This window comes from Solanum verrucosum, unplaced genomic scaffold, assembly GCF_900185275.1.
Source record: "Solanum verrucosum unplaced genomic scaffold, falcon-dt-bn FXZP01000281.1, whole genome shotgun sequence".
Classification (NCBI taxonomy): Eukaryota; Viridiplantae; Streptophyta; class Magnoliopsida; order Solanales; family Solanaceae; genus Solanum; species Solanum verrucosum.
Window position 1 is genome coordinate 885,653 of NW_026020554.1, and position 23,044 is coordinate 908,696.

Below are 23,044 nucleotides of genomic sequence, written 5' to 3' on the forward strand. Positions count from 1 at the left end.
AGGTCAAAACACAGAATCGTCCTTGCTTGAAAGTACACCAAATTAACCACAATGTCTAATGTCTACCATAAATCCATAAGAATAATAATGTAAATTAATTAAGGCCAAAATACATATTAATTAACTTTTTCCTTATTCCAATCGTAAAATCTAATAGAGACATTACTGTAGATATTCTGACTAAAACAACTAGACATTACATGCCCTCAGAGAATGTTGTGCCGTGTTAAATATTCTTTTTTTTTTGTGTCTTAATTTGATTCTAAGAATAGATTGAATCGATAGGTTCAACATAGATTTGTTATGAAATATGTCGTCATTAGTTATCGAACATCACATAATAAGTATATCAAGATTAGTATCTCAATAAAAAAAAATAGGGAAAATTAGCAATTAAGTCATAATACCTAACATAATTAGTCAAAATAACAACACTTTAAAATATTTATTTAAAATGACAGAATGACAATATTTTTATAAAATAATATGTATTCAGATTTTAGTATTTTAAATTAATTTTATTTATCGAAAGAGTCCTATATTAGACCAAATTATATATCAATAACCGTTTAAAGTGAAAAAAAATAACTAAACCAATACCATTAACCTTTTTTCATCACCATTCACGTTTCTTCCCCAACTTTCACGTTTCTTCCCCACCTTTCACGTTTCAAGTTTATATTTCTTCAAAGTGCTAAATTGTTGTTCATCAAGAAATTTTCTTTATTGTTAAACGAAATCTCTTTATTAATTCAAGCAGATTTCTCGGTTGGCAAGGTAATTTCCATTATCAATTTTGATTTTTTTTTAATTTGATGTTTGAATCACTGATTCTATATATTACGGATTTTCAGTCAAATTTTTCAATTTTTATGTGATTTTTTTCAAATATTCATCATATATTTATTAATTTCATTTTTTTTTGTGATTTTCTTTTAATTTTTCAGATTTTGTAGGTTCTAGAAATTCATATATATGTTTGTTTTGTTTGGTATTTAATACATTTTAAAATTTGATAATATCGAAATTTGCTTTTAGGGTTTTAGATTATGGGGAAAGCATCTGATTGTCTACAATGACTGATTCAATCAGAATTACTAGAGGTATACCAAATAATATTCAAAATTTTGGGAAATTTCCCTCATTTGATTTGTGTATTACCCAAGGGTTGTATTGTATTTCAATCTCAATTAGTATACCAACATGTTTGTATTTCCTTCTTAATTTGTATTCATCCTAATTGTATGCTAACAATTTTGTATTTTATTGGGTATTCATTCTGTATTTCAATCTCAATTTATATGTGAACAAGTTTGTATTTCTCTTTTATTTTGTATTCAACCTAATTGTATACCAACAAGTTTTGTATTTTATGTGCCTACTTTACCTTTCAAAGTCACTTTGTATTTCAAATGAAGAGAGTATTTAATTTCTTTTGTATTCACAACTTTATATTCAATCTCACTTTGTATTTATAACTTTGTATTTTCATCTCATTTTTGTATTCATATATTGTTGTATTCAACATATAATTCATGATCCATTAGTTTGTATTTTACCTTTCAAAGTCACTTTGTATCTCAAATGAAGAGAGTATTTCTTTTGTATTCACAACTTTATATTCAATCTCACTTTGTATTTATAACTTTGTATTTTCATCTCACTTTTGTATTCATATATTGTTGTATTCAACATATAGTTCATGATCGATTAGTTACATTCACTTAATGGGATACAAATTATAGTTCATGATCGATTAGTTACATTCACTTAATGGGATACAAATTATTGTATGCATTCAAACAGAAAAAACAGCTACTAAACTAAAAAAAAACAATTTCATTCGTTATACATCATAATTTGGATACAAAACATCCGAGAAAAGCTATAAATCCCAATGCATTCAAAGATTTCACTGATTCAATAAGGAAAAAAACACAACACTCTTGTACTCGACATATACGAATATCTCATCCAAACAAATAAAAAAATAAAAAAATACCCGATTATTTTTCGATTGTTCACTGGATGCGACAAATTCATAGTTGTCAATTTTAAAAAATTATGTTTCAAAAATATGTTGTATTCAACTTAAAGAAGTTTTGAAAGTTATCAGATAAATGATTCGGAAGACAAACTAAACTATTTTAATTTTTTTTTTTGATGTTCTTAAGAAGAAAGCAAAAAAACGCTTGACAGAAAGATGTCTATTTATGCTCTTTTCAAAACGTAACTGATTTGTATTTAAATTTTTTTTTACCTTTTTTGATTTTTTTTTGTTCCATGATTTTCTCTGTTCTGTTATTAATTATTTGTATTCTTTCAAATTAATCAAAATAAAATAAATACATAATTAATCCCTTAACAAACTAAAATAATGACATTTTTAATAAATAATAAAACTGTTACTAAGAAGTCCCACTAAAAGCTAAAATATTGCTCTTTTGAAAAATTTCCCAAAAAATTATACCAATTTCAACTAAAACCAACAACCAAACACAAGATAAAATGCAATTCCAATATTTCTTATATTTTACTTTTGTAAAACCAGAATTTTTTTCTTGTTGCTTGAATGTTAACTATTAAATCAAAATAGAATATTACAACTATAATATACATTTTGGAGAGAAGTATTGAAAACAACCTTAAACTTGGTGTGAATTGTTAGTTTCATCCTTAAATTATTGACAGTTTTTAAAACACCCCTCTACTTGATTAACTGAACTTAAATATACCCACGATCTGCCACATGACATAACAAGTGGTTTCAACTCTCAAACTCTTGTAGGAGCATGAGACTATTAATAAAAAGCCAAGAGAAGTGTTGAATATATTCCTAAACTTAGCAAGAATTTAGGAGTGTACTACAACCATGTGGTAGGATCAGAGGTGTATTTAAGTTTATTTAGTCAAGTAGAAGGATATTTTAAGGCGGTCAATAGTTCAGAAACAAAAGTAACAATTCACGCAAAGTTCAGAGGTGTTTTCAATACTTCTCTCTACATTTTGGTTTCAAATTCATGGGAAGAAAAGAGGGTCGACTAAATTAGGCCATGAGAATAAGAGGATCCTTTCGAACAAAATCTTTAGTACGAGTAGCCTAATCCCGATAACCAAACGACCCCTCGTGTTTTTTCGAATCCCATTGTCTCATTGCGTCCCTAGTTTTGCAACAAATTACCTCACTTGAGGTAAAGTTATAAAACACTATAGATGTATAGAAAAAAAGAAATGGTATCAAAGTCATCAATATTGTGAATGGTCACGTTCTTCTTTTACATGCAATAATGCTTAGGTCACGTTAAAGTTGAAGTCCTTTTGTATGTTGCAAGTTGAGGCCAGTAAGAGTACCTTCATCTGTCAACATAAACATGTACGAGAAACCTATCAAATTGTAGTATCTTTAGCTCATCTTTAATCCAAATCCTGTTCTCCACTTTTCCACTTACTATATAGAACCAGAAAAGTATGGAGCTTTGTGGTCCTCACATATTCGTTTTTGTTTAATAAGTGTGGTGTTGTACACATCTCGACTAGTTCCACAAGGTATTTGTTACTTCCCACCAGTTCCGAGTAACTCAATCTATCCATCAAAGCTTAGATAAATGAATGTGTTTTTGCCTCTACCAAAACTTAAACCTGAGACCTCATAGTTCTCATCTCACTTCATTGAACCACTAAGTCATACCCTTGGGTGTGTGGAGTGGTCCACACATATTCTCTCCCTTCTCTTTCACCTTTATTGCTAAATTTCACATTATTAATCTACTCATATTCTTGTGCTCCTCACTCTAGTTTTCCTCAACTTGTTTCTTTCCTCCCCCTCAAAGAGATGGAAAATAGCAAATGGGAAGGGAAGAGAAACAAGGAAGAGGAGGATGACGAGGAAGATGAAAATGCTGTAGGGGATACCAAAAAGAAGAGGGTCTTGACTCGCTCCGGAAGGAAGGTATCCATGGGAGAGGGGTCAAGGCAGCCTTCCTGTCAAGTTGAGGACTGCACTGCAGATATGGTGAATGCTAAGACATACCATCGCCGCCACAAGGTCTGTGAATTTCATGCAAAGGCTCCAGCAGTACTTATTGATGGACTCCGACAGCGTTTCTGTCAGCAATGCAGCAGGTTCAGAAACTCTGATCTTTCAATATGCAATTTGAGTTTAACTTCTAAATACACTCATCAGATCACCTTAAAGATAACTAACAAGTAACTGCCCATTCTAGTTACTTGGAAAAAACATAGTTAAATTACTCTCTGTAGGGGTAAAATGCATTTATATGCACAGTCTAGAGTGCACACAGACAGCCATTAGGATGCAAACAAACAAGCATTTCACTTTACCAATGACCACAAAAGAACAATTTTTTTAGCTAGAGGTCTATTATATCTACATCAAAGATCATTTCCTGCAACAAGAACAAAAAACAGTGGCACAACGTTGCAAGGCTGATTAGTCTTCTCTCACATTAAGCACACGAAGTAGTTTCCAGGTGAAAAGTAAATTCATCAATATTTTTCTATTATGCTGCTTAAAATTATGCAATACCTTCATGAAAAGCTCAGAGTCTGGTTGGTGAGGATAAAGAGCTTCCAGATTCACGTAACATGGAACCTATGTTGCCACACCCGTGTCGGATCCTCCAAAAATGCACTACTTTTGGAGGATTCGACACACACTTGTCAATATTTTGAAGAGTCCGAGCAACATTATGGAACCAAAGCCAAATCAGAACAACTATTTTAACTGTTATTTCTTTTGTATGAATTTCATTGTGCTCAGTGCTGCTTTAAATTTAAGGTGAAGGCAATTTAAATGAAAAATACATGGAGAACAATCTGTTAGTGGAGTCTCAAATGGGGATTCTTTGCCATCCCCTGCTTTTTCCGGCAGGCAGGAAGCCTTGACTGCTGATTCTCCCCGAGTCCCTGCTGAGATTGATCACATCTGATACTGGTGTATTCTCAGAATCACCATCATTTCCTATAAAGACGGACAAAATATTACTACTACGGAGAAAAAAATATTTTCTCTACTTTCAAACAGGACTGTTACCCAATTTTCTTTTCCAAAACGAAGATTATATTGGGGTAACCTAAAGAAGATTCCCTCTTTTCCTATAAAAGTATGTATCCTCTCAATTATGAAACTCAGTATACACAACAATGATTTTACTGATTTTCTAAGCAGCTGCTTTCCTGTTGCAAAGTCTCGACATAGGTAAAATATAAGTACTGAAAACTCACAATGGTCTGAGTATCTGACAATTGAAACATAAAAGAGAGTAAAAACAGACATTAACAAAAAGAAATTAGCAAGGACAGAGAGCTTTTCTCCCTGTGCACCATTTCCCTTAGTGACTAGAAAAGAACCAATCAGAATTTACTTGACGTGATTTTTCTTGCTCTATTTTGTTCCAAGAGTGTGACATCTTGGTTCTCTTGCCATCCTCTCAGAACTACTTATGCGAAATTTATTACATTATAAATTTATGGTAAGCAGATTTCATCAGTTGGCGGAGTTTGATGATGCAAAAAAGAGTTGCAGGAGACGGTTGGCAGGCCACAACGAACGCCGCCGTAAAAGTGCACATGATCCTCCAGGAGAAGGGTCAAGTTGAACGGGCACCTACTAGTGGACTGATGGGGACAGAAGCTCCCTCTGAAACACATAAGAGTTTTATCACGCTCTCTCTCTTCTGTCATTTGCCATATTTCCTTTTTAACAAAAAATGTTATCTTCAGGTATGCATAAAGTAGTAATTCATTTCATTTGAAATGAAAATAGTATGAAAGAATGTGTCATTAACTTTTGTCTGTTGGTACTTCGATAGTTTGTAGACCGAAAATAAAGCTATCCTGTGTTTCACATGGATGCTGCTTGAAAACTACCCTATCGGACTTGTCATCTCACACTACAAAGTTTCTTTTTTATTTTTTTAATTACCATTACTTTCCTGACAGAGCTCGAGTCTAGTATAAAAAATGCTTTCCACCTCATGCAACAAACAACACTGAATGTGCATCGTAAACATAAACAGTGTGAGAGAAACAGGTAGAATTGACCTTCTTAAATGTAGGCATCAGTTAGTGTTCGACTGAACAGAAGCATATAGAAGTATGCAAAAACTATCTTTCATAAAATAATCATCAATATTGCAGCTAAATAGCTAATAATGATGCACAATAAAGCCTAAGAAGAACACTCATTTGAAGAGTTAAAGAGGAAAAAAAATTAAAAAATGAGAGCACCACAAAACTGAAACTAAAGACACTCGGAGAACACTCATTTGAAGAGTTAAGAAGGAAAAAAACCAAAATGAGAGAACCACAAAGCTGAAATTAAAGATACTCAGATTATCTCATTAAGAAAGTAAAACGTGATTGTGCCAAATTAGTAGCACGACAGAGGGCATATCAAAAGAAACATGCAGACCTTGCTACGGCGCCTCTAAAGCTTAAAGCCAGCAGGCAAACCAGAATAAATATTGGCAGCAATCAAGATATCTTACTAGTTCAAATCACGCTTGATTCCCAACAGTTTGGCAGACAGCTCCCATGTAACAATTGCAGCTGCATTAGCAGGAAACGCCCTCACAATTGTAGGACCTAGACCCATATAGCATCCTCTAAGACCAGATCTTGCATATATCTATCATAATAAACTGAATCAGGCATTTCATCTAGTATTTCAAGTTCCAAAATACAAGAGATTATGGTAACTACCGATTTTAAAACACGAAACGGATTTCTCGTATGGTCTTTCTCTGGGGTAGTTTGAATTATAGTTTTTGCTACATCCAACGGCAGAACTGCTGACCAGCACTGAAAAGAGAAGATGCACAGAATTAATTGGTGTATAAAACATCCACATGGAAAGTTTACAGACAGCATTAAACCAAGCAAGGAAAAGAAAGAGAAGTCATTAAGAATATGAATTCCAACCAAGAATACTCACTGCTATACCGCCAAGACCGCCACTCATTATTCCAACTCCAATATCAATCAATTGGCTAGACTCAGAGGAAGCCCCTTTATGTTGTAGATGCAAGTGATAACGCACATATTCATATGTACTAAAGAAGACAGCGTTTCCGAAAGATTCTCTTAATAAGGTTGTGAAGCCTCCTCGAAATATGCCTATGATCTGGAGAGGGTCTTTGTCAGCTTAAATACACACCAGAAGGAAAATTTGTGTCAATCAAAAAATTTCTCACCCCTTCACATTTTACAGTTTTAAGGGCACACTCAAGAGGACCACCATATCTACTGGAGCTTGGTACCACAGAATCAGCACCCTGAACTTGCATCCTACACTGGCATCATAGATATAATAAGGATGATACTTCCAAGCAACTCTAAAGCAGGATGTTATGAACCCTCACATCACTTACCTTCACCAGTTCTGATGGACATAGAATGAAGCTGATAATAGCTCCTCCAAAGGCAGCTGAAGGAATTATCGCTTGAGGCTGGGGCATACCTCCATCAGGTCCACCCTTTAAAGCAAACACAAAATGTTTGTAATCGATAACAAGTTACTGAGATGTTGTCACAAAAGCGCCGAAGTTCCTAGATACTGTTAACGGTTGTGAGAGTAGTTGCCTTTCAACATAAACTAGTCACAAACAATCTTTGAATTGAATCACAGCGCAAACTCATTGCTCGATGAGCATTGAACTAACCTGCAGCAATAGTTTTGTTTGGGAGTAAATGCCAAATACAAGTGAGCTCTCAAAGGCCATGCCAATGAACGAAGATGTAGCTCCTCGATAGAGCCCCTTAACCTGCCACAGAAAATTGCAGTTCAGGTCATTCAGAACCTTGAAAAGCAGTCCCACACAAGGAGGAAAAAGTTTCCAAAAAATAAGAAAAGAAAGATAATTGAAATATAGACAACAAAAGTTGACCTTTTTTTTTTTTTTGAGAAAGGTAACTTGTATTATAAACAAAGAATACATAAGGAGTATTCTAGTAATACTTACATCCAAAAGTTGCTAAAAGAAAAGAACTCCTATGGAGGTCATAAGAACTCTAAAATACTAGGAATATCCTCTGCATCTTGAGGATATTCATGTTTACACCAAAAAAAGAAAAGAGCCATGCAATTCAACTTCAAATTCTGCATAGAGCAGCTCTTGTTTTTAAAACATCTCTGGTTCCTCTACATCCATATAGACCACCAAATGCAGGCAGGGACAATCTTCCATCTCTCCCTGTGTCCTGACTGATTCCCATCTCTGTTCCAGCAAGCTAGAGCTTCTTTGATGTTCCTTGGCATAGTCCAACTGATGCCCCTTAAGTTGATGAAAATCTACCACAACTTCGCAACCTCTCTACAATGTAGAAAGAGATGATTTATTGTCTCGACCTCACATTCACAAAACCAACACCTGGAACAGATTTGCATGCCTCTTTTCATGAGGTTGTGTTGAGTGAGTGCAGCCTGATTGGCTAACAGCCAAGTGAAGCATGCTATCTTGAGTGGTATCTTGACTTTCCAAATCATCTTCCAAGGCCATCCACCTATATGAGTACCAGGTCTTTGTGAGCTTCTATAAGCCGAGCCAACTGAAAATCTGCCTTGCTCATCTGGATTCCAAAATAGATTGTCCTCATCTGTGTTTAGATCTTTGTACTGCCCTAGAATGTTGAGTAGCTCAACTATTTTATTGACCTCCCAATCATTTAGATGTCTTCTAAACCTTAGATCCCACCCTTGATTATCTCTCATTTCTCTGATTGTAGCCTCTTTTTGAAGGCTCATGTTGAACAAAATAGGGACCCTATTTCTCAGAGTCACCTGATCCACCCATTTGTCTTCCCAGAACAAAGTCCTTCCACCATTCCCTACCTTGATTTTGCATTTGTTAAAAAATTTGATCCATAAATTTCTAATGGATCTCCATACTCCAGCTCCATAGGGTTGTGTGGACAGGTTGGTGATCCACAAATTCTCCATACCAAACCTAGCCTTTATTGTTTCCTTCCAGAGAGCTTGTTCTTGTGAGGCAAATCTCCATAACCACTTCATAAGTAAGCTTTGATTCTGGATTTTCAGATTCCTTATCCCCAAACCTCCTTCCTTTTTGCTGAGAATGACTTGGTCCCACTTCACTAGATGGAATTTATGATTATTAGGATCACAATTTCCTTGCCACAAAAAATTCCTCCTAATTGCATCCATTCTATCAATCACATTTGCAGGCATATGGAAAACAGACATCATATATGTGGGTAGAGCATCTAGCACACTGTTGATGAGTGTGACTCTTCCTCCCAAGGACAAATATTGACTCTTCCAGTTCACCAGCTTCTTCTCACACTTTTCTAGAATGTTGTTCCAGATACCTTTTGACCTGCTTTTGTCACCCAAAGGCATGCCAAGGTATGTTGTGGGGAGATCCCCTATCTTCCCCCCTAGAATATTTGCAAGCATGTTTATCCTAGGCACCTCATTGACAGGAAAGATGAAGCTCTTTCTCCAATTGATGTGTAGGCCTGAGATGGCTTCAAAAAGGATCAGAATTACTCTCAAGTACTTTAGTTGAGAGATGTCTGCATCACAAAATATCAATGTGTCATCAGCATACTGTAAGTGGGAGATGGCCAGGCCTTGTCTGTTATTCATATTAGCATTGAATCCTCTTATCCATCCTCTTGTTTGGGCTGTTCTGAGCATGTCATTTAGGCCCTCCATCGCCAGGATAAAGAGGAAAGGAGATAAAGGATCTCCTTGTCTCAATCCTCTCTCTGATGAGAAAAAACCAGAGGGGGCACCATTTATCAAAATAGAGAACTTCACAGTTGTAGTGCAAAACTTAACCCATTTTAGCCATTTTCCTCCAAAGCCCATGTTTTCCAAAGACTTCCAGAGGAAGCCCCAATGCAGGTGGTCGTAGGCTTTTTCAATATCCAATTTGCATAAAATGCCTGGCACCTTACTGTTCTTTCTCTCCTCCACACATTCATTTGCAATCAAAATTGCATCCATGATCTGCCTACCTTTTATGAAGGCCATTTGTTGGGATGTGCTCAATGAAAAAGGTATAAGATGAGGCTAACAAGCAAAGGTATAAACCTCAATTTCTTTGAAGAAATAGAAGCAGTCTTTTTTGTATAAGAAACAGGACTTGGCGGGTAAATCAATTTTACTTGACAATCAGTCAAGACGGCACAATTTGGCACTTATGTAGAAATCCTCAAGGGAGCTCTGTTTCCTTAGATCTATTTACTGCATACTTCTTCAGTAACCAGAAACTTAGATAAACTTTCAAGGGAATAGGCAAATACAATCATAATTCATAAGCTCAGGAAAATGTTCATGAATATAAATATGTGCAAGTAAAGATATATGACATTTAGTATAGAGAAGACGAGGCTTATCGGGGATGGATTTGAAATAATGGAATCACTCAACTTTATGTTTGATTGGAATTTCAATATCCACAAAGCAGTTGAGTCAAGTAAAGAGATTACACGTTCCACCAACTAAACAGCATTTCAACAAACAGAACGGGAAAATCTCAAAGTTGGATCTTGGAAGAAGTTGAGAGACATACTCCTTCAGTTTTTAATATTCTAGCAGCACAATGCAATCCATTCTTGTACTTTATTCCACAAGCTTCCGTATTGTGTTTCTGGAGCTTCACCTGATAAATGCATTTCACTTAAGTAAACCCACAAGAAGTCACAAGAACCTCCAACACCCGAACAAGTATACTATATATGTCATATTATTAAGATCTTCTCAAAACATAAAATTCTTCCATCTAGCATAGATGACCTTATAACACCGGTTCATTTCAACCTGGTACTATTCATGAACAGTATAAATTTATGCGTAAAACTTCACTAAGATTGCAACAATTAGTAGGTTTGAACCCATAACTTTTAAAATATAATAGGCCCAACGTTAAGAAGTTGAATCCATAGAGTTTAAATTTTGGATCTGCCTGTCTTTGGTAAGACTTTCAACTAACAAATTAAAGCATGTAAAGAGAGAAACTATAAAAATCAACTTTCTTTTTTTGTTAACCGTGGTGTCAAGACCAACTTGTGTGCACCTCGACTAATCCCACAAGATATTTGTCACCTCCCACGAACAATGATCTGAAACTGAGACCTCATGGTTCTCAACCAATATCATTGACCACTAAGGCACACCCTTAGGGGTCGTTGCTACAAATTTATACCTTCAACCAAACATAATATAAATCTGATCCCAAACTTAATCCTGTAATATCCAACTTGGGATTTATTTTATCCCACCTACTAAACTAGTCTAAGAATTATAATCCTAGAACTACAATAACGGGATAATTTAGTTTGTGTACCAAATGAATGAACCCTTAGGTGCTTAACAATCAACCATTTTTTGATTAATAGGCAAAAAGAACTTCTCAATGAATCTAGAGACAAAACTATGCTGCACCTAGCCATCTATACTAAGAAAACAGCAAAACCCAGATGCAAAATTTGTTCAACTCTACCAAATATGATAAAATTCGAATTGCATAAATTCAGAGGATAATGCAAATGGGTATTTCTATATAAGCTTGGAGTAGTAACCGAACCTTGACGGTATCAAAAGGGTGACCGGTAATCACAATAGCAATACCGGCCATCAGACCAGCTACATACTCCTTGTACCCCGAATTTCCATCCATCTTCTCTATTGCTCCAACTCCAGTTGAGCTGGGTTTTTGAAAGGGTTTTAGCTCAGTAAATCCAATAATTTGTTGGCTCTCAAACTAACACCGTGTTTTTAAAAAAAAATTGAAGTTATGTTTGGATTAATAAAGTAAGTTGATTTTGTAAAGATAGTTGGCCTAACTCAAAAGCTAGCTCGAGGTGTGCAAGTTCATATAAGGAGATCAATTTTCAGAGGCGTATTCAGGAGGGGTTTACCATGTTCACGTAAACTCATGCTCTCCTCCTGAAATAATATATAGTAGTGTTATATTTTTTTAAAAAATATTTAAATATAGATATATAAACTCATAGTTGAAGTATCATACCGTGCGATTATGATTGAGTGCACCTCTCTAAGTGAGGTTAGAAATTTGAATCTTTTATTTTCATTTCTAAAATTGGATAACGTCTCTCTAAATGGTTTGGATAGGTAAAAATAATTTTGGACATATAATTTTAAAATTCTAATTATTTTTAGTGATAAGAACCTAAATGTTAAACCGATCAAATTTATATCTTAGATTCACCTTTTCGTAATAGTACACCCATCATCTCAAAATCTTAGATATGCCTCTATCAATTTCTCATCCCTTTACCGATGTGGGACTTCTTAAGAGTAAAGATATGACACTTGGACCTAACTCAATCTCAAAAACTAGCTTATGAGGATTGAAGGGAGGTTTGTTCAAATCCATATAAAGAGCCAAATTTCCCATCCCTCTACCGATGTGGGAATTCGTAACATATTTTTGACTTTTTGTGAGTAATTTAAAGTGAAAACGCCTTTTTAAAAGTTTTGAAAATTCTTAAATTCAACTTCGAGATGAATTTAGTTCAACGCATGAAATAAGTGAAAAAATTATATGGTCAAACGTGTCCGATAGTTTCATAAATATGTTTTTAACTTGACATCCAATTTTAATGTGCATAAACCCACAATTAAATTTATAAAATTAAATAAATAGACGCTCGCCGTCTACGGGGGTGATGAATGACAACCAAAAGGAAGTCAAAGGTGGTTATAACTTCATATCTGAGAAAGTTGCAACATTCTTAATCCAAATTGTTTGCGTGGCTGTTGATCAAGAAGTTAAAACCCATCCCTTTTGTCATAGTAATTATACGTCCAAACAATATTACTACTATGAAGAAATTAATTATTTTTTAAAATATTCATCAAAAGTTGAAGTGAAACTTTGATAAAAAGATTTTATCCATAAAGTGAAATTTTCCTTTAGATAATCAAAAGTTGAAGTGAACTTGAGAAAAATATCTTTTAGGCTTTTAAGTGTAGAGAATAGATTCTCATACAAGATTAGCTCCTTTTTCATTCTACTTTTCATAGGGGATTAGTTTGTTCCTTTGTTCCTACAATTAACAAATGCTATATTTTTTTGGGGTAGAGATTAGCAGACTTTATAACACATACAAAATAGGAAATAAAGTTGAACAAATTGGATTGGTTTGCAGCTCAATAAGCAATGACAACTTCTCTTACATAGAGTACTTTTTATTGACATAAAGCAGCAACAAAGTGGGTGCTGTCAATAACACTTCTACTACGCACACTGGCAATGACGGAACCACGATTTTCACTTAAAGGAAATTCAACTTATAAAAGAGTAAACATATGCAGACAAGAGGGGTTTGCTTAGATGGTGAACAATCTCCTTCCCTCAAACCCAAAGATTGTGGATTCGAGTCAGTAAGGAAGCAAAAAATGGAAACTCTCACAAGAGAGGGGAAAAAAGAAAAAGAAAAAAAAAAAGGCGGTGCGGGTGGGGGTGAGTCTCTCAATATTATACATACATAAAATATAATTTTAACCTATTTTCGCCAAAGGAGGTTCGGATGAACCCTCTTTTGGAACCCTAGCTCGTCCACGATACAGTGTTCAAAAAAGTCCAATGGAATCTCGGTCATTTAGATCTTAAGATCACATCAAAAGGCCAAAAGTTGAGTCTTACATTCTGATCTAACGTCTCAGGTTTCTCCTTCCAACTGGCCGCCTGCTAGATCATTCTGCTTCTCCGGCTTGTAAAGGCTTCATCGACTGTTCTAAAAATGAACCAATGTAGACCAAAAAGTGAGATAAAAGCTCACATTTGCCATATGCAGAAATAAAGGATCGGATTAGGTATCACCAGTATCATTCCTACAGATATAGCATCATGGATTTGAATTATATATCTGTGGAAGTTGTAGCTCTATGGATTTGATATCCATCCAAAGCAGGACGGACTCTTTGAGAGTTGTCTTAGTCTTCCAAAGTATATGCACATGGCCACTGAATTCTATGAAATTGACTTTTTTTCATATGATAAGGACAGTATCCCCTACTCATTACCTTCTTAAGTAGCTGAGTTATTCTGTCTATCTCCGGCAACCCCTTCAAATAATGATGCCCCAGAAGTTTCCATTGCTCCAGCGAGCATATTGCGGCATTAGGATCTACTGCTTCCAAGGAAATATGTCCAATCCAAGCATCTAGATGAAGATTTCATTTTTCTGCAATTCCACATATTAAAACTTACAGAAGCAGAGAATGAGTAACAAAACAAGCAATGGCTCAAGAGAACTCTTTCTATTTCAAGCTAAAAGATCTAATTAGCATGTAGTGCCTGGTAAATCTTGGACCCGCCAAATAAAACTTAATTTATCTACACCGCGATCCTCACTAATAAACATCCCATTCATTGCACTTCCTGTTCGTTCAACACATTATTAGACTCATAATAATTCTTATGCAGCTTTAAATAACAACTCAATGCTTAATGAAATAGCTATAGGGCCAAAAAGACTGTCCAATTTGGTTTAGTCACCAGTGAATGCATCGGATATGTCCATAATATTGAACTGTTTTTGTCAGTGTAACCTCCCATAGGGTTACCATAACAATACTGTAGAGAATTAGTGTAGCTATGATACCCAAAGTCCACATAATCGTTTGGTATCTTTTTAATGACAACGGAGGCATATGGGTCAACTTGTATGCACCATGATTATGCCACCGACTAATTGACCATCACACTATTATCTAATAATTGTCTGAACAAGCAGCTGCAGAAACCTGAACCTCTGTGCCCCTAGTGAGGAACTGCAACTGTTATAAATGCAAGAATCCCCCATGCAACTACGTAAACATTAACAGCATGCCGCAAATAAAGGATGATCCTCCCACAGCGACGAGGTAGATGTCCCTTAGCTGGGCTGATCTATAGTTATCTCTAAACCTCCATGCTCTGGTGCAAAGACACGATCAAAAGCATGCTTGCCTGCTATCCAATTCTGTCACGAACTGCAGTTACTAGTTCATTTCATATATAACTAGCACTAGCCAATATCTAACCGCTAACACTAAGTTGATTGGAGCAACATCTTAAAAGAACAAATTCCTTTCAAAGCCGGAATGAAAGACGATAAGTACTTCCTGTAATCCTGTTGAAAAAGAACTGAACACTTCGCTAAGTTACTAAACTTAATATTCGTTTTTCTTCAAAAGCACAATCTTCTCCCACTCATATTCCTTTATCTTCTAAAGTATTTTAGTTCCCTAACTTTGAAAAGTGAAAACGGCATGGAACAGGCTCTAGTCATGCAGCCTGTTGCGAGCTAATGAGACCTCAATCCCAAAGCCTTTAAAGTATTCTTTTGATAGGTGCCTCTATTTTTATGGGGAATTCACTGCTTATAGATCTCGCTAGTGTCCCCCTCCTACTCCTGCAACCTTCCGACTCATGGAAGTATACAATGACAATGTCAGGGCATGGGTGCTAGATCGTGAGACTACCTACTGAACATCAGATTAAAGCTTCATGGATAATTAGTGGCCTCCTCCATGACCTTTTGGATCTAAAAGCTTCCTCAATGAATGCCAGAGAATGAGCACTAATCTAGTAGTTGACTCTAGCGAAGATGATGACATTAGCAAATTATATTTCCTTACCAAGATTGAATCAAACTATTACTAAGTAAACATAGATGCTTCCAAAATTCTTTCGACCCATGAAGGCAGCAAAAAAAGGTCTTATCTAAGAAGAAGAAATCCATATACAAAATTAACATTTTGCTTCTAGCCCTTTAGTAGAAACATAAGTAGTCCACAATGACATGTTTAATTAATTCCTGACTAGTGGCAGCATGTAAAGCAATACTTTTGATGATTCATCTCAAGATTTACCATATTTCTCCAGATACCCCTGCAATCACAAATTAACCAATTGTTAAGTTCAGGGAAGAAAGAGCCTCAACCACAGTCAGCAAGTACTGTTTCAGAGTGTTGACTCACCTCAATCAGCTTAGCTACTTTTGTCTCAGATACAGAGAGATATTGATTGATGGATTCAGTCGTATCAGGAACTTGATCGGGTGTCAAAGAGTTAATGATCTTTTCTACTGCTTTCTTAACAATCATCTTGTACGCATCCCTCATCAAAAGACCTTCATGCCAAGTTGGCTTAAGCAATTCTTTAACTAATTCCACAAGAGCAGCACGGAAATGCTTCATAACTCCTGACTCATAGTTCACAGATCCATCTCTCCTAAAGTCGGTATGAATTTCACAGCTGGGTCCGAGCTTCTCTAATTTTGATTGTTTCCTCTTTTGGCCTCTGGGATTAACTGATCTTGAGTGCTTTTCTTCTTTTGAAGAGGTATTCATGTTCTCTTGATGGGCTATAGCTCTATCAGCTGTTTTTCTTTCATTAGCAGACAAATCTTTCTCGGCGGTGCTGGTTTGCTCAATGCTGTCACGAATCGGATCATAAAGACTTTCTGGAGGGGGAATAATTTGACTAAGAAAGGTTGATGGACGAAAAGGCGCAGAAGTTTCCCAGTCATTAAAATTCACCTTGGTCTTATAACCACATGAGTGTTCCGTGTCCCCTGATAAATCAGTCCAAGAAAAAGATTCAGTTCCACAACCAGGAAGTGCTGAAGACTTGTTATGCAGAGACATTGACCTAGTTATACAGTCTCGGCTACGGTCTAAAAGCTTCTGATCACCAACAGGGTCTAGGTTTGAAGAGTAAGAAGTGAGATAAGAAGGCCACCTATCCACAGAGCGATTCAAGAATGGCAAATGATGATAATCGGGCATAAGGTGGGTCCTCTTATAACTTGTGCCATCCAAAGCTGAGGCATAAGAGGGACCTTCGGTGTTCAGATACTTGTAAGATGGCAGTACTGAGCTACTTGGATGCATTCCACTACAATAGTTATCTTTATTAAGAGAATTATCTTTGAGTAATGGTGGTGACGAGCTGCCATAACTAGCCAAGTATGATTTATATCCAAAAGTTTCTCTTCCAATGTCTCTAAACGGCATGCTTGACCAATCCTCATCTTTATGCATATGCAAATCATTTTCACTGTTCAACCTTTGATATCCTCCACATTGAACTTCAGATGATGCAAAATCAGAGAAACAATACGATGCTGGTCTCTCGGTGGTATATTTTGAACCTATAACACAGAAGTTACTTTATCAGGAATACTAAAGTTAGGGTTAACCAATTCCAAAAAAATAGTTTGATATTACCTTCACCATTTATGACTTTGTTTTTCATCTTTGCAGTATCTAAAACACCATCCTTATTACGGCTAATTACATAATCCCTTACGTGAAGGAACCTACATGAGCTCCTCAACATTACCAGTTTCAAAAAAATAATAGGAACCTACATGAACTCCTGTTGATAAACCAACCTCTAGAATAAAATTCACATCTATCTGCTGGTCGTTTGTTTCCACCTCTAGAATCAGCAGGAGGGGTCAAACTTCTGGCCCAAGTCTCCTCAGCATCCAACCTGGAAAAACCAGACCTTCAAGAGTTCTACTTGAAATTTAACCAAAACAAACTTCCAACAAGGAGATGTTCAAAAGCAGCATGAGATCCTACTTCATAGTATGATTAGAAAGTTGAAAGAGAACCAGTATAATGAAACCTTGATGATGTTTGTTGTAAATCCTGTAACACTTCATGATGACCTCCTTCAGTGAATTCAGCACTTACTTTTTGACCAAACGGCTGGTTTCAAGGGTTGTTTCCCCATTATCACATTTAAGAGCTTGGAGATCAGAAAGTACAACGGTTCTTTTTCCTGCAAGAGCCCCATCAGGATCCCCGTGAATATCTACAAGTCTTATAACGGGAGATTAGAATGTTCCCCATTTAATTTAACAAGAATTCTCACCATCCAAACTTGAATAATTCTTTCCTCTTCTTTCATCAGAATTAGATATCCTGCAACTGTCATTACCCTCTTCAGTCATAGGGGTATCAGGATTTGCTACAGGTTTTGGAGTACAAGATCCTGATCTTAAATGATCTTTAAGACCCAAAGGCTCCAGAATGCGGGTTCCATCTACAAGGAAGAAAGATCAGAGTAAGTCACAGACCAATTCAACATCTTTGTGGTGGATTCCCTGACGATTGTTTATCCAACAACTCTGTGTCTCTGTCTAAGCATGAAACGATTATCTATTCCTAACAGATCTACTAAGGTACATGAAACCTTATTGCTAAATAATTAGGCAAGCACATATGGTGGAATACACCTCAAGGAGATTCTATACTTCATAATTCCAAATTTTCCATATTTAGGGGATGCCAATAGGGCAGTGGGAGTTGGTTTGAGGAAGAGAAGCCTTCCTCCGGTAAAGATATGGCACCTGGGAGTGGGCCTAACTCAACCCCAAAGCTAGCTTATGAGGGGAGTATTGCCAAGTTCATATAAGCAGATCACCAGTCCATTCTCCCAACCAATGTTGGACTCAAACCACTCTAACACCCCCCTTCCCGCCCAGGCCAAATTGGAGCATGGACTAGGAGTCCAGACAGGGATGGATCTGGCTTTGATACCACATAAAGATATGATGCTTAGGCCTAACTCAACCCAAAAGCTAGCTCATGAGGGGAGGATCTAAGTTGCTTCGATTCATCACTTTCGGTGCCGCACCCATGTCGACACGACGTTGGTGTGGGTGTGGGATCCGTATCCGATCTGGTCAACCGGTTTTGGATACTTTGACCAAATTCAAGGGAGAAAGTTTGGACAAATTTAATGATTTTTGTTATCAAAACAAAACCTAAGGTGAAATTGAAGAAAACGAAATATCTTGTATATATAAATTTCTACTGCCACTCTCTTTCCTTTTATCTCCTTCCAAGATTCTCCTTTTGATCATTATTTTTTACTTGAGTTCTCCACACCATCTCATAATTTAGGTTTTATAACTCTATTTTTAGCCGAGTACCCTCACCCGTATCCACACATGGATCTGTATCACCGAATCTTAAAATTTAGGTCATAGAGGATCCAACCTCTAGATCTGCACCCGAGTCCAAGCAACTTGGGAGGATTGCCTAAGTCCATATAAGCAGATTGTCGGTCCAATCCCCAATCAATGTGGGACTCTAACACCTTCCTTATTCCACCAAGTTATGTTAGATTTCTTCTCATTTTTAATCTAGAAGGATAATTTTCCAAAATCCTCAAATCAAAGCAGTCATGATTAAAGTCACCAGCCATGATGAGTTCTCCGGCAATAAGAAGGTTGGTTGTGCTTATAATAACTACTTTGGTCTTTGAGCCATCTTTCCCTTTTAAGAAATAGTTCTATTTTTTCAAAAGGAATTTTAAGGAATCATTCTATTAGCCATCCAAGAGTGCGGCTTAATGATCAATCAAGTGGGTTGAGAACCATAAGGTTTATGGTTCAAACTGAGGGTGATTTATTTCCATCATTCCAATCCTTGGTGAACAAAGTTACCAGGTACCTGTGCTGGTGGAAGATAGTAGTAACTGTGGAATTAGTCGAGGTGTGCACAAGTTGGTCGAACACCATGATTAAAAAAAGGAATAGTTCTATTAATATGACTGAAAATTCCCGATGTACAAGTGATATGCAAAAAGTAGAGAACCTACACACGTTGGTCTCTACAACTAGAACACAATCATCTATGCTTAATGTCACGACCCAAGCCTAGGGCCTAGACGTGACCGGCGAATGGGGAACCCGAAGGAACCCCAAACAAGCCTCATAGCATATCATTACACATCCTTGGTCGCGGAAGCAATTAAAATGACCATAAGCGATAAGCATAATCAAGGGGGAATCGGGACTAAGGGAGCAAGAGAAAGAGAGAATGATACATAAATACCATAGGTGAGTCAAGCTCAAGCATAATACACAACTTGTCTAACACCACCTCTAAACATGGGTACTTAGCGGGGGCCAAGCCAAATTACCGGCTCACCCTCATAGTCAATACATAACTAAAAAGGAAAAGTCTTATACATAACAAGAGATCATAAGCAACGTCCCCGGAATGGAGGATTTGAGAGATGTGTATTGGTGGGGAGGCATGAAGAAGGACATTGCCAAATTCGTCTCCGGTTGTCATAGTTGTCAACAAGTCAAGGCCGAACATCAAAGGTCGGGTGATCTAACCCAAGACATAGAGATTTCTACTTGGAAGTGGGAAGAAATTAATATGGATTTTGTAGTTGGTTTACCCAAGACTAGAAAAGGTTTTGATTCTATTTGGGTGGTGGTTGATAGGATGACAAAATCGGCTCATTTTCTACCGGTAAAGACAACATATGAGGCGGAAGATTATGCAAGGTTATATATTCATGACTTGGTAAGGTTGCATGAGATTCCTCTATCCATCATATCGGACCGTGATACTCAATTTACTTCACACTTTTGGAAGTCCTTTCAAAGGGGTCTAGGTACGAGAGTTAAGCTTACTACGGCCTTTCACCCGCAAACGGATGGACAAGCCGAAAGGACTATCCAAACACTTGAGGATATGCTTAGGGCTTGTGTATTAGAGCTTAAGGGTAGTTGGGATGATCATCTTCTATTGATTGAGTTTGCCTATAACAATAGCTATCATTCTAGCATCGGTATGGCTCCTTTTGAGGCTCTCTATGGGAGGCGTTGTAGATCACCGGTTGGGTGGTTTGAGGTTGGTGAGGTGGCCTTGTTAGGACCAGATCTAGTTATGGAGGCTCTTGAGAAGGTTAGGATGATTAGAGAAAGGTTGAAGATGGCCCAAAGTCGCCAAAAGTCCTATGCCGATGTGAGGAGAAGGGGATCTTGAATTCCGAGTTGGTGATTGGGTCTATTTGAAGGTGTCACCCATGAAGGGTGTGGTTCGTTTTGGTAAGAAGGGCAAGTTGAGCCCAAGATACGTGGGTCTTTATAAGGTGATGAGGAGAATTGGCAAGGTAGCTTATGAGTTGGAATTGCCTAGCAAAATGGATTTTGGTTCATCCGGTATTTCATGTGACTATGTTGAGGAAGTGTGTGGGGATCCGAATGCCATTGTGCCTCTTGATGTTGTGGGTGTTGTTGAAGATAATTTGACCTATGAAGAGGTTCCAGTCCAGATTTTAGATAGACAAGTGAAGAGGTGAGAAACAAAGATGTGGCTTCCGTTAAAGTCCCTTTGGAGAAATCAACAAGTTGAAAGTGCTACTTGGGAGGCCGAAGCGGACATGCAAAAGCGATATCCTTATCTTTTCCACTCCACTCAAGCTAAGGTATTGATCTAAGCCCTTTATAAAATCTCAGGTCTTAAGTTCAACCCCCATGTCATTGCATACATTCATGTTTAAGTTGACAAGTTCATTGTGGTTTTACAAACTATGTTGAGGTTTTTGAAATAAGGTGTAAGTGCATTGTTGCATCCTTATGTGGGCTGAAATTGCCATGTTTGTGTCTCTCATGTACGTTTCTTTAACATTCGGGGACGAATGTTCCCAAGGGGGAGATATTGAAACGACCCCAAAAATGCCCGAAAATGTGCTTCGGAAACACCTATAATCTGTATTTTCCATATATCTCAAAATCTGTGCATGATTTCAGAAATTCGACTTCATATTCTTATTCATGGGGTCAAATTGAGTGGGAATGGGTCTAACCCGAATTTTAGAGCAACCGTATCAAAATTCGAAAATCGCAAAAAATGCGATTTGGAGGGTCAACTTTAAAGGGGCATATCTCTTAGCACACAAGGAACTGGAAGGGCCACACCTATTAAATTAAAGCCTTTGAGTTAGCTTTCCAACGCACTTGGTTTCACCTCATTCCGAGTTAGGATGAGGAGTTATGACCATTTTCGTAAAACCTGTCTGTGCAGATTTGCAATTTCCAGTGAGCTATTTTTTTTAGCGGTTGGGACGTTTTTTTTATAAAAAGGGAATGTCCCATACTTAGTCATTTTTTTAACTTCAAAAACACTCTCTAAGCCCTCTCCAAAATTCCACCAAGATCTTCAACCAAATTCAAACATCTCAAGCTCTAATTCCGGATTCAAGACTCAATCTCAAGCTTCAATTCTCCATTCCAATCTTCATCAAGGATTCTCCAAAGTTGAGGTATGTGGGTTTGATTGTGGAAACCTTCCTTTCCACAAGTCCAACCATTTATCCTCTATTTTACTTCAAGTTTATGGGTCCTTATGGTTATTTATGAACTCTTGAAGTATGGAATTACTACTACACACTATTATGGTCTATTTTGCATATTATCATGAAATGGAATTATTATGTGATGTTTATGGTTTTCATGCTTCCATGATCAAATTATGAAGGTTGATATATATATATATGTATGTTGTTGGTGGGCTGATTTATATGGATTTTGGAATTGGTTGGACTTAGTACTCTTGAAATACATGATTTTATTTACATGAACAATAGCCCACCATGTGTTTGATAAAATGCCATTTATAGAATTCTTAGGAAATGGAAGGTCCAATGTACGTCCTATGAGTCGGATGGTTATATAATTATTGAAATGATGATGAAATGGACACATGTATATGATTTTCTCTATATAAGTGTTGTGAGTCGACCAAGCCTAGCTCGGGGGGTTGTAGGCCCGGGTAACCGTATCGAGGGTTGGTACCTTGGTTGCCTAGTACGGGGGGTAGTAGGCCCGTATAACCATATCGAGGGGTTTGTACCTTGGTCCCTAGCTCGGGGGGTGGTAGGCCCGGGTAACCACATTGAGGGGTTTGTACCTCTTTCGCCTCTCCAAGGGGGTGGTAGGCCTTGGAAATACTATATTGATGGTCACTCGCCACACATGTACTACGTCCCACTAAATATGATTTTTATGTAAGCATCATTATACATATCATCTCATTTATGCTATCTATCGGGTATGATTATGCATTTTTCCTATGATGTCCATCTATTGTAGCATTGCATTGCATCCCATATACTTAGTACATTCAAACGTACTAATGCATACTCTATGCCTACATGATGTCACCATGTAGGGACCGGAGCACCGCTTGACCATCCTCCTCCGCGTGGCTAATACGATTTTCTAA

At 37.0% G+C, this 23,044-nt stretch overlaps 3 protein-coding genes across 7 annotated transcripts in view; 1 reads left to right on the forward strand and 2 right to left on the reverse strand.

The window, feature by feature from the left end:
* The first annotated feature begins 3,680 nt into the window (after positions 1-3,680).
* On the forward strand, positions 3,681-5,866 carry LOC125810078 (squamosa promoter-binding protein 1-like). Its single transcript, XM_049489595.1, has 2 exons — positions 3,681-4,122; positions 5,501-5,866. The coding sequence occupies exons 1-2, from the start codon at positions 3,833-3,835 to the stop codon at positions 5,616-5,618; spliced, it is 408 nt and encodes a 135-aa protein (XP_049345552.1). The 5' UTR covers positions 3,681-3,832; the 3' UTR covers positions 5,619-5,866.
* Positions 4,707-11,683, reverse strand: LOC125810063 (mitochondrial arginine transporter BAC1-like). The gene is made up of 9 exons (XM_049489578.1): positions 11,574-11,683; positions 10,560-10,649; positions 7,683-7,784; positions 7,392-7,496; positions 7,215-7,313; positions 6,956-7,144; positions 6,724-6,822; positions 6,510-6,649; positions 4,707-4,981 (listed from the first exon to the last, which is right to left on the reverse strand). Coding segments are annotated over exons 1-9 (918 nt in total). The 5' UTR covers positions 11,667-11,683; the 3' UTR covers positions 4,707-4,980.
* Positions 11,684-14,145: 2,462 nt separating this feature from the next.
* The window catches only part of LOC125810182 (protein FRIGIDA-ESSENTIAL 1-like), a 12,241-nt gene continuing 3,342 nt past the window's right edge, over positions 14,146-23,044 (reverse strand). The window contains exons 1-5 of one of the 5 annotated variants that reach the window (XM_049489714.1): positions 17,886-18,298; positions 17,637-17,792; positions 17,231-17,498; positions 15,980-17,154; positions 14,146-14,199 (exon numbers count right to left, since the gene is read on the reverse strand). In XM_049489714.1, coding sequence (XP_049345671.1) covers positions 14,179-14,199; positions 15,980-17,154; positions 17,231-17,342 — 1,308 coding nt within the window. In that variant the 5' untranslated portion in view covers positions 17,343-17,498; positions 17,637-17,792; positions 17,886-18,298 and the 3' untranslated portion in view covers positions 14,146-14,178. Of the gene's footprint in view, positions 14,200-15,580; positions 15,891-15,979; positions 17,155-17,230; positions 17,499-17,622; positions 17,793-17,885; positions 18,299-23,044 lie in introns of those variants that run through there. The other 4 variants (XM_049489711.1, XM_049489715.1, XM_049489712.1 and 1 more) reach the window with 4 other exon arrangements.